This window comes from Macaca nemestrina, chromosome 20 (genome assembly GCF_043159975.1).
Source record: "Macaca nemestrina isolate mMacNem1 chromosome 20, mMacNem.hap1, whole genome shotgun sequence".
Lineage (NCBI taxonomy): Eukaryota > Metazoa > Chordata > Mammalia > Primates > Cercopithecidae > Macaca > Macaca nemestrina.
Genome location: NC_092144.1, coordinates 48,573,745 through 48,585,214, shown reverse-complemented (window position 1 = coordinate 48,585,214; position 11,470 = coordinate 48,573,745). Strand labels below are relative to the sequence as shown.

The 11,470-nt window shown below is 53.2% G+C and overlaps 1 protein-coding gene across 3 annotated transcripts in view; it reads right to left on the bottom strand.

The window, feature by feature from the left end:
* Positions 1–18: 18 nt before the first annotated feature.
* Positions 19–11,470, bottom strand: part of LOC105495373 (sterile alpha motif domain containing 4B) — a 43,613-nt gene continuing 32,161 nt past the window's right edge. For all 3 annotated transcript variants that reach the window (XM_011764813.2, XM_011764812.2, XM_071086752.1), the window contains 10 exons: positions 10,490–10,729; positions 9,526–9,635; positions 9,281–9,367; positions 8,234–8,573; positions 7,473–7,558; positions 5,963–6,081; positions 5,261–5,459; positions 4,934–5,057; positions 2,422–2,505; positions 19–2,214 (listed from right to left, as the gene is read on the bottom strand). In XM_011764813.2, the coding sequence (XP_011763115.1) occupies positions 2,186–2,214; positions 2,422–2,505; positions 4,934–5,057; positions 5,261–5,459; positions 5,963–6,081; positions 7,473–7,558; positions 8,234–8,573; positions 9,281–9,367; positions 9,526–9,635; positions 10,490–10,729 (1,418 nt within the window). In that variant the 3' untranslated portion in view covers positions 19–2,185. The remainder of the gene's footprint in view (positions 2,215–2,421; positions 2,506–4,933; positions 5,058–5,260; positions 5,460–5,962; positions 6,082–7,472; positions 7,559–8,233; positions 8,574–9,280; positions 9,368–9,525; positions 9,636–10,489; positions 10,730–11,470) is intronic.

The following is an 11,470-nucleotide window of genomic DNA, read 5'->3' as shown; positions in this document are numbered from 1 at the left end:
AATGTAGCACAACGAAGGTCAGAATTTTTTTTTTTTTTTTTTCCAAAATAAGCCCAGACCATTAAACAAGTGAAACTCCAACAAATAAGTCTTCTCCAACAGCGAGAAAAACTGTACAGTTACTCAAAGCTGATTCTGCCAGTGGGGCTGGGGACAGAAGTGGGTGGGGAGGGCGAAATCATGGAGGGCCTGGGGAGGGGGCTGGAGCGGGAGAGGGTCAGGGTCCTGCCCATCAGAGTGGGGCCGCCTGCGTCCTGCACACTCTGCTGTCAGGTGGGGTTGGGGGCAGCTCTTGCCTCCCTGTGTGTGTGAGACGGTGTCCCTCACCATCTCCCAGTGCCAGGCACAGTCAGCTCACCCTGATGGAGAATGAACTAGACAGGACAGGCTGGGGAGAGGGGAGGGTCCCATGAGAGGGACACCCTGCTGATTCCAAACGAGGTGGCCCGTCCATCCCACTTCCTGCAGCTAGTGGGAGGGGGACTGGAGAAGCCCTGGGAGATTGAGGGGATGAGCAAAGGCACAGAAACATGGAGGGCCGGGGTGGGGGACTTGCATAGGTTGATGAGTGTGCAAGAGGTACATAAATAAACCTGACACCCCACCCAGCCCGGCACTGGGAGAGGAAGTGGGGACCCAGAGCCAGGTTCCCAGGGCCACCCTTACCCCCTGGCTTCTTCCCCCTCCCTGGGCTCAGAGCAGAGGGAGGTCCACAGACCAGGAGGGTGGGGGCAAGAAGGTCTGGGGAATGGGGTGATAGTGCAGGGAGGGTGGTGGTTTTAAAATTTTTTTTTTTTGGTTTTTTGTTTTTTTCCCAACATTTTGTATCTTTAATAACATACACAATGGTTACCAGCCATATTCATAACAAAAGTTATTCATAAAATGTATCTAAAAATAACATTTTTTTTCCTTTTCGGTGTGAAAAGCTTGAGAATGTCCCAGTGGGGAGGGTGGGCTGAGGGGGAGGAGGGCATTGAAGAGGGAGACCCTGGCTTCCCCGCAGTCTGAACCCCCGAATCCCCTCCCTCCACCTGGGCCCCAACACAACCCCTCATTAGGAATAGGGACCAGACAGTCTGTCAGACTCTGGGACTGGGACAAATCTCTGGGTTATGATATAGTGTTCCACTTAAGTGAGGTCATGACATAATGGGGGAAGGGGAAAGGCTAAAAGAAAAGGGAGGGGCTTAGGGAAAAACCCAAAAACCAAACAATCCCCTTTCCCTTATTCCTGACTCCCAAGTATCACCAACCAGACCTGGGAGCGGAGAAGGGTGTGTGTTCATAGGGAAGGGGACGTTAAGGCAACAGACTTCCTGACCTCACTGGCCACCCTGGCTGCCCACCTCTAACCTCTTCATCTGGGGAGCCAGGGCTGGAGGAAAATGGGTTAGAGCTTGGGGGTCTGGAGGAGGGGGCTCTGCCCTCTCCCCTCATAAAGTTCAGGCTCCCCCTGCCACTGTCTTGGCTCAGAGAGAGGCCTGGGGATTCTAAAAATGAGAGGAAATGATCAGAGAAAAACCGTTAAGAACTATATAAATATGTATCTTAAATAGGCCTAAGAAATTAATCATAGAGAACCTCTGGTGAACAGGGCCAAAGGAGGTGAGAGAGAAGAAGGTGGCTCCTGTCCTTGGAGAATGTGGGGAATGGTAAAGGGGAAGGAGGGAGAAGAGAGAGGGCTTCCTCTCCTTGCTCCCCTCCCTTCTCCCCAGCTCCTCTCAATAACATTCTGGAGGGCAGGTTCTCTGCCCTGCTCATGTCACCCCAAATATCAAATGTTTCTGAGCAGGCTCCACAAGGTAGTGGTCAGTTTGTCTCTGGGGAGTCTGCTCCCTTGGGGAGAGGCAGGTGGTCAGCGGTCTGGAGGAGGCAGGGGTGGGATGGGACCAGGTGGGGATGAAGAAGGAAAGGAGAGAGGCAGGCAGTCTGGCCAGTCCCTGCCCCCTTTATCCTGGCTGCCCCCAACTCCCCGGGCCTCAGCAGAGATCCCTCGACAGGCCTGGGAGTGAGCAAGGCATGTGCCAATGTTAAACAAAAGTTAAAAGGGTAAGAGAGTAGAAAAATATTAGAATATATAGCTGAGCCAGCCCACCCTCTCGCTGTCGCGGAGAAGCCTGTTGGGGGTTGGCCCCCGCCCGCCGCCCAGGGAGCCTATGGGTGCGCTGGGCTGTGGGTCCCGTCAGATGGTGGAGGTTTTGTCTGTCCCATCTGTGGTAAGAAAGGGAGGAAGGGAGGAAGATCAGGAGCTGGAGGGAGGCCCAAGAAAAGGCACTCAGGTAGCCTGTCATCCCGGTCAGGCCCTCCCTGGAGTCTGGCCTCCCCTGGGGACCCCTCAGGATGACTCTGAGTTGCTCAGTTCAGAGGAAGAGACGCTGGGTAGGTGGGAGCTGGGTCAGGGAAAGAGGAAATGCTCACCACCCAAGGCGTGTTCTGTCATGCTCAGACACAGAGACTCCAGAGTGGGATTGATCTCCAGGTCAGGCCCAGGAACCGGGCAGTCTGGTTGGGAGAGAGGAGAATGGGGGTGGTAAGGACTGACTGGACTTGGGTGAAGAAAGCTGGGATGACAAAGGATGCTGGTATGGGAAGGGAGCAAGAGAGATGGAGGGGGAGAGGGAGGAAGGGGAGGAGGTTGACAGGGAGAGAGGCGAGCATGTCACACAACAGGCAGAGGAGACAATGGCAATGGCAGAGGCTTGGTGATACAGAAAATGCCTGACTTGCAGACAGTGGAAGTGAAACTGAAGGAGCTCCTGGAGGCCACACACAGCCTGCTGTGACTACTTTGGACACAGACCGCATACTGTCTTGAGCACAGTCTGGGCATCTGCCCTGGATACTGGGCAGCCCCCAAGGCTCCCTGATTGAAGACCTGCTCTGTACTTGGTGCAAAAGCTAAATCAAAACCCTTCCTGTCCCCACTTGGACCTGCTCCTCTGGGCAGGATTCGATCTGGGCAGGATTCGATCCAGGCAGGCTGGGCAGGTGGGGGCAAAGTAGGACAACAACCATGGGACTTGTCCTCAAACCACACTTCTCAAAAGGGCCTCCTATTCTGGCATCTGGGAAACCACCCACCTCCCTGGGCAGACCTGACCCCACCCCACACTGCTTAAACCCTTCCCTGACTCCTCACTACCATCAGGACAAAGTCCGGGCTGTTTACCTGGGTTTAGATGACCCAGCTCCCATCCCCACCCTCACCTCTCTCATCACTGTTCCCTCCGAACCCTGAGCTCATGTCGTATCAGATCACACAACTGTCTCTCCTAAAAAAAAAAAAAAATTTTTTTTGGCCGGGCGCGGTGGCTCAAGCCTGTAATCCCAGCACTTTGGGAGGCTGAGACGGGTGGGTCACGAGGTCAGGAGATCGAGACCATCCTGGCTAACACGGTGAAACCCCGTCTCTACTAAAAAAAAAAAAATACAAAAAACTAGCTGGGCGTGGTGGCGGGCGCCTGTAGTCCCAGCTACTTGGGAGGCTGAGGCAGGAGAACGGCGTAAACCCGGGAGGCGGAGCTTGCAGTGAGCTGAAATCTGGCCACTGCACTCCAGCCTGGGCAACAGAACGAGACTCTGTCTTAAAAAAAAAAAAAAAAAATTTTTTTTTTTAAACTTGGGCAAAACCTTTCTGTCTCAGATTGCTGACTGATGAATAACATCACAGTCCTTACACATACAGTTGGGAGGAGTCAATCAGTGCAGGAGAGCTGTCTGACAAAGCCTGGGACATAGCTTACTGGTAAAGAGAATGGTTCTTGTTCATTCCTGCGGTTCATCCACCTGCTTGTTTAAGATCATTTACAGATGTGTGTCAAGCCCTCTGCTAGGATGAACATGATGAATGGGTTCCCATGGCCTCAACAGATGGCTGTCCACACAACCTCATCAAGTGAGACTCCTGGCTGACTTGGCAGTTTATGACATGAATTCTGCAAATCCATGCTCTCTCTAGTCAGCCCATTCCAGACCAGCCTTATCTGTCTCTGCAGTCCCAGTGCCCAGCACCATGTGGAGGAGTCAACCCCTCACTTGTTGAGCAGGGCAGGGACCTGTGGCTAGCAAATCTCTAATCTTCCTTTAGCCAACTTGGCCCAACGTCTTTTTGAGATAGGGTCTCACCGTTGCCCTGGCTGCAGTGCAGTGGCACGATCTCTGCTCACTACAGCCTTGACCTCCTGGGCTCAAATGATCCTCCTGCCTCAGCCTCCCGGGTAGCTGGGACTACAGGTGTGCACCACCATGCCCAGATAATTTCTGTATTTTTTTTTGTAGAGATGGGGTTTCGCCGTGTTGTTCAGGCTGGTCTGAAACCGATCTCCTTGCCTCAGCTTCCCAAAAGTGCTGAAATTACAGGTGTGAGTTACTGTGCCTGCACTTGGCCCAACTTCTGCTCTCCCATCTCCAGGATGGTCTGTAAGCAGAGGTCAAACAGCCCTCTCACTTCAAACACCTGTTCTAAGAGGTGAAGTCCACTGGTTCCTGTGTGGTCACCTGGCATGTGAAAGAATGCCGGTAGGCTGATGGGCAGGACTCCCTTCCACAGAAATCTCATACTTTAATTGTCCCATCCCCTCAACCCCTTCTAAATTGAGTATTCAATGATCTTGTAAAGAAAGAGATGATGACAGAGACCAACACAGACACTAAGATTATGACATGGAGCGGGGGGAACATGAGATGGGGTGGGAGTAAGGGGTGAGAGATGATGATTCAGAGGGGTAGGGGCTAAACCTGAGAGATAAAATTGAAGCAGAGGAGGAAAACAATCCCCCACAATTGGGCGAGATGGGCGTAGAGTGTTGCAAGGTATGGGGAGAGGTGCCCAAGTAGTCTGGAAGGAACAGTGGACAGGAGACCCAGGAGAGAAGAGAGAGGTCAGCTCAGGGTGTTGGCCAGGCAGAGTCCCAAGGGTGGGGCACCTCACCTGGAGGGAACATGAGAATGGCCTGGGGTGACGAGTGGACCGGGAGCGAGTGAGTGCGCTGCACAGAGCTGCGGCTCTGACTGGGCATGCTGTTGCTGCCTCCAGGGTTGGCAAACCACAGGTTCTACACAGTTCCCAGGAAGAGAGAAAGTAGTGAGTGGGGAAGAGGCCCAGACCCAAGAGTGGTGGAGGTGGTACAGGCCTTCTCCCACTCCCACCCCTGCCACCTCTAAGCTGGGTTCAGACACAGAGTATACAGACATACACATCTCAGGTACTGCCACCCCAACCCCAGGAGGCCATGGCCCCTGCTTCCAGTCAGCTTACCTGTCGGCCCTGGCCTCCAAGGCTGGGGCTGGTGAGGGCATGTCGAGGGGAGACACCTCCAATGCCCGAGGGGCTCAGGAGGCCCATCCGGCCGGGTGGGAGGGCCCGGGGAGGCATTGGGAACTGCCGCTGGGTACGCCGGGCCACTCCCATCCCCACAGAACCAGCTATGGGGAGCGAGTTGGAGCCGAACGCCCAGCTGTGAGAGAGCAGAAGGCAGGGTGTTAATTTATGTAGATGGGGCCCATCTGTCTACCTCTTCCTCACCTTCCCCAACCACCCCAAGTGGTAGGAGAGAACATAAACCTCCATCACACATTCTGTCCCCATCTGTCTCAAGAGTACCCTCCGGAAGGAGATGGGAAGTATACAAGGGTTTCCTCACTGTCCACTCAAAACAGTTCTCCAAACTTCAATTCTCAAGGGAGACATTTCTGTTATCTGTCTGGTCTAAGACGGGACTTCCAGGCCCTCTGTATACAGGTGAGGAGCAAGGTACATATGAGGGGCCTGCTCATGGGGCATGTGTTGTTTTCCAGCTCGGCATCCTATTCTAGTGGGAAATTTTCTTCTGGGAAAGTCACCCAGTGACTGAATAAAACTGGATTCCCAGCCCAGAACACAATCACCCCTCTAAGCACGATCTGCTAACCAGCAAAGGCCTGTGGAGGCCAGGACCCTGTACCCTGGCCACCTGCCTACCCTTTCTGCTGCCGATAGTTCTGCATCTCTAGTGCGGCTTTGCGTGGGAATGTCCGGAGGAGCTTCAGCACTTGCTGTTTCCAGGATAGCAGCCGTTTCTTCTGCGTCTCCGTGAAAGCCTAGAATTGGCAGGGCACGGGTGAAGCAGAGAGGGTGATGTTTCTTTCAGACCTCCCTTCCGGTCTTCATTTGTTCAAATTTATATTGCCTGGCCAGTCATAGTGGCTCATGCAGTAACCCCAGCACTTTGGGAGGCCGAGGCGGGTGGATCACTTGAGGTCAGGAGTTCGAGACCAGCCTGGACAACATGGTGAAACCCCACCTCTACTAAAAGTACAAAAATTAGCCGGGCATGGTAGTGCATGCCCGTAATCCCAGCTACTTGGGAGGCTGAGGCAGGAGAATCACTTGAACCTGGGAGGCGGAGGTTGCAGTGAGCCAAGATCGTGCCACTGCACTCCAGCCTGGGCAACAGAGTGAGACTCTGTTTCAAAAAAAAAAAAAAAAAAAAAAAAGATTTATTGCTCATCTACTCTGTGCCTGTGCCAAGCAATTCTGGGATGCAGAGGTGACCATGCCCAGAGAGCTTACAGTCTGGCTGTGAGGGAAAGATACATACATAATGATAACTGTGACAAATTATCCCTCCCTGAGGGAGAAGAACAGGAAGCAAAAGAAACCTAAATAAAAATGAGGGGTTGGTAAAGGTGTCCCTGAGGTATAAACGTTTTGAACTGATAGCTAGAGGAGGAAGGAACACTGTTCCTGATAAAGAGTATGTACGGGCTGGGCATGGTTGCTCATGCCTATAATCCCAGTACTTTGGGAGGCCAGGGCAGGGGGATCACTTGAGGCCAGGAGTTCGAGACCAGCCTAGGCAATAAAGCAATACTCCATCTCTAAAAAAGAAAATTGTCACACCTGTAATCTCAGCACTTTGGGAGGCTGAGGTGGGAGGATCACTTGAGGTCAGTTCAAAACCAGCCAGGCCAACAGTGTGAGACCTCGTCTCCATTAACAACAATAAAAAAAAAAAAAAACAAGGGTTCTGAGAAGAAGCCTCTAAAGCCAACACTGGAAAGATACAAGACTGGAAGGGCTGGCATATATGTACCAGGTCAGGCAAGGCCCTGTGGGCCACATACAACACAATGGTCTTGAGAATGATGGGGCAGCCTTTCCTTTTTTCTTTTTTTTTTGAGACGGAGTCTCACTCTGTTGCCCAGGCTGGAGTGCAGTGGCACCATCTCGGTAAGCTCCGCCTCCCGGGTTCACGCCATTCTCCTGCCTCAGCCTCCCGAGTAGCTGGGACTACAGGCACCCGCCACCACGCCTGGCTAATTTTTCGTATTTTTAGTAAAGACCGGGTTTCACCGTGTTGGCCAGGATGGTCTCGATCTCCTGACCTCATGATCCGCCCGCCTTGGCCTCCCAAAGTGCTGGGATTACAGGCGTGAGCCACCACACCTGGCCACCTTTCCCTTTTTGAGCATGCTACGGAAGGCCTTACCTCATGAGTCAGGCACTTTTCGATGAGCTGGAGGTAACTGGTGATGTTCTCCTCGTCTGGTCGGGACACCAGCAGCTGGGTGCACACTGGGGGACATGAGAAAGGGCAGGTTAGCCCCTAGTATGCCCTCTGCCATGTTCCAGCCTCCAGCTGGCTCGTGCACAAGAAGGAACATGAGACTCAGGCTGGATAAGTACCAACTATTAAGTGCTAGCCATGGTATTTAGGTTATCATGAGGATATACAACATAGTGCCTTACACAATCTTGTCACTACAGACATTTTTAGCCTGAGAAACCTAAAGCTCAGAGTTGAGTCACTTGCCCCAGGTCCAGATTCAGATCCAGATCAATCTGGATCCAAGCGTAAAGTCTGCTACGTCATGCTGCTTTAGCAAAGGCTGAAGCTGTGATAAATTTCACCATCCCCATCCCCTGGACTTCGGTCCCCTCTGAGAGAAATCAATGGACTCCCCTCAACTGCTCACCCTTTACTACATGGAATTTCTTTTGACACACTGCCCCATTTCTGCTCAGCCTGGAGACACTTTGAGGGGAAGGGCTGTTATCCACCATTAGCCTGGACATGCCCAAGGGCAAGGGGCCTTGTCACCCTGTCTCGGCTACTCTCTGTAGTGTTCCAGTCTCCAGCAGGCTTTATAAAGCCCTGCTCCCAACATCTAACTTGGATTTGATCCCTGGTGCTTGAGTTCACTTGGCTTTCTGCCTCAGGATTTCCTGCTAGGCTGTGGCTGGTCTCACCTTTGCCCATCACCCGTGTAAACTGGCTGGGGATGTCTCCGTCAGCGACGGGAGCCGGGGCAGGCTCACTGCCATCGGTGGGAGCGGGAGCTGGTGGAGGTGGGTAGTTCTCCGCAGCTGGAGGGTCCTTGGCCTCGGTGCCCTTGTCAGTGCCGGGGTGGGCTAGGGGAGGCTCAGCACCTGGCAGTGATGGCTCCCCCGGGGCCCCATCCTTGGCAGTAGGGGTGGTGGTGGCGGCAGCCACGGTGGCCTGGAGGACACTGTAGGCCTTGATGGGAGTGATGATGATCTGCTGCAGCTCCTGCAGAGCGTTTCTCAGGTTCCCGCCTTCCAGTACATCCTGCATGGGAGGACACAGGCTGGGGTCACATGCAGACCCTACAATGAGAGACAGAGAGTATCTACACAGAAAGTCAGACACGGCTTGTAGAAGACTGGGTAGGACCCTGGGTTCCAGCACATAGAGAAGGCATGTAAGGGTACTGCAAGCCCACAAACATTTCCTCTTTCCCATGAAGGTGAAGTCCTACAAAACTCACGAAAAGCCAGTCTAATGTTGGAGTCTTCGGGACCCACCAAGGATAGAATCAGAGATTCAGATCTAGATACTGAGCAGGGAAAAATACAAACAGAAGGCAGTGGCAGGGAAAGGGAATGAGGAACGCAAATCAATCTGATCAAATCAAATCAGATGTGGAAGGAAAATGAGTTTAGAAACAATCAAATGGAAAGAGAGATTGTACAGACAGAGACACTCTGCTCTACCAGAAAGACCAGCAAGAAATGGAAAAGCAAAAGTGGAGAGAAGGTGTAGAGTCAAAAGACAGATTCTAGAACCACCAAGACAGACAGGGAGGGGAGCCTCTTAGCTACCAGCAAGTGAGCCTTTTGATGCCAGCTTGCACGTGGTCCCTGGAGTCTGGGTCCCTAGGGCTGGGGCTATTAGAGGCCAGACCCGAGGAGTCGGGAGGCCAATTCAGGGCCTGTGGTCTACTGGTACCGCCAAGTGGCTGGCTGGCCTTGAAGATGCAGATACCAAGTTCTCACCTTCTCTAGGGACTTGAGGACGCTCTGTCTCTCACGCAGCTTCTGGATACTCAGGGCTATCTTGTGGCGGGCACCTTTGGTGACATTCTGTGACAAGGGCAGAAGGGGACAGGAAGCTAGAGATGGGAGGCTGAGATACTTGCAGGTACCCAAATAGAGATCAAGGAGACAGAGGAAGCTTGGGCTGCAAGGAATGCAAAATAGTGCTGCCCCCAACACCTCCCTGATGGTCCCCTTGGCTTCACCTGAGACTCCAGGTGCTGCTCAGTCAGTGTCATCATCTCCTCATAGCTCATCTGTGAGAAGAGGGCTGCATACTTGTGCAAGCGGAGGCTCTTGAGCCATGAGGGCACATCTTTGGAAAAGGAGGGAGAGTGAAAGGTCAGGAGTTTGGCCCTGATGACTAGGGTAAAGGAAAAGTTGTGGGGCTAAACCCAAAGGAAGCCTCAAAAGATGGAAAAAATTGGGAGGGGGTTGCGGGGAGCTAACATTCCATCAGCTCCTTCTTCATCTGCCTAGCCAGACCCTCTCAGGCAGCCTTCCCTAGGAAGGACATCTGACCGTTCTGAGCTGCTCGGCTGGATGTATACCACGATGACCTCACTGATTGCTCCAAAACTCTTCCTGGAACCTCTGTTCCATCAGTTAGCTGTGTCCTGACTTCCTTGTCAGACTGGGGTGTGCGAAGACGGGGCTCCTCCCCAGTCAGAGCAGAACTTAGGGTAGATGTGGGGTCTCTCTGCTTAGTCTTTTTTTTTTTTTTTTTTGAGACGGAGTCTAGCTCGGTCGCCCAGGCTGGAGTGCAGTGGCCAGATCTCAGCTCACTGCAAGCTCCGCCTCCCGGGTTTACGCCATTCTCCTGCCTCAGCCTCCCGAGTAGCTGGGACTACAGGCGCCTGCCACCTCGCCCGGCTAGTTTTTTGTATTTTTTAGTAGAGACGGGGTTTCACCGTGTTAGCCAGGATGGTCTCGATCTCCTGACCTTGTGATCCGCCCGTCTCGGCCTCCCAAAGTGCTGGGATTACAGGCTTGAGCCACCGCGCCCGGCCTCTGCTTAGTCTTGAGCCCTAAAAGCAGGGACTATCTACTCCCTTCAGACATGTCCCCTCCTCAGAGGGGTAGGCAGGCGTCAGCTACAGCTCCTTTCTGTCCTCTAAGCTCTGCAGAAGCCCCTGGAAAAGGGTCTTGGTGCTGCTGTCCCCGGTGTACCTTTCATGCCACTGCCATCCTCCTGGAAAGTGTTCCGGCTGGAGCCCTGCTCCTCTGTCTGCTCACTGCCAGAGGAGGCCACGCTGCTCTGGGGCGAGAGGGGTGCGTGATCGGGCGTGGTAAAAGCAGCCCGGGCCCCAAGCTCCTCTGGACTCGGCCACTCACCAGGGACCTGGGGGCTTGTAGGGATGAGTGACATGGAGCGCTTCAGCGGGCTAGGGTGGATTTGGCAGGGGAGACCTGGCCAGAGTGGGAGAAAAGCAAAACATTAGGCTGGGGACCCAACCACAGGAGACCATCCCCCTGCCGTCAGTGCCAGGATGGCAGTTTGGCCCCATAATCTGCCAAGAGGAAGGGACCTGGGGTCCAAGGGGAGCTACCTACCAGATATACCTCATTCTCTTACCTCCAACACCCAACCCATCAGCAAGCTGTTAGCCACTTTCCTGAAATTCTCCAGTTCCACTGGCTCAAGCCACCAGTGCCCCTGGCAGGAATTACTGCCATAGCCTCCTTACTGGTTTCCTGCCTTCATTCTTGCCTCCTATAGTCCACGCCCCTCACAGCAGCCATAAAGATCCTTCTAAAAATGCAAATGTGACCGAGCTTGACTCCTGCTCAACTCCCTGTGACTTCCTTTCATAGGGGGAACAAAATACAAATGCTTTCACATGCCTAAAAGGCCAGCAGAACCTGGTCCCTGCTCCTCTCTAACTCTCCCCTCCTACAACCCACCACCTGGTTCATGCCTCTCTAGCCTTCAACTCCTCCCAAACTCCCCTTTGTTCCTGAAACACTCAAGGCTGTTCCAGCCTCAGGACTTCTAGACTCGCTCTTTCTTCTTACTTTCTTGATCTTAGCGGGTGGCTCCCTCAAGTCTCACCTCCTCTGAAGCCTACCCTAAACCCTTAATCTGAAGTCACTGCCCACCTCTGCTGCCCCAATTCCAGTCACTCTATCACATTACTGTCTTGTCTTTCT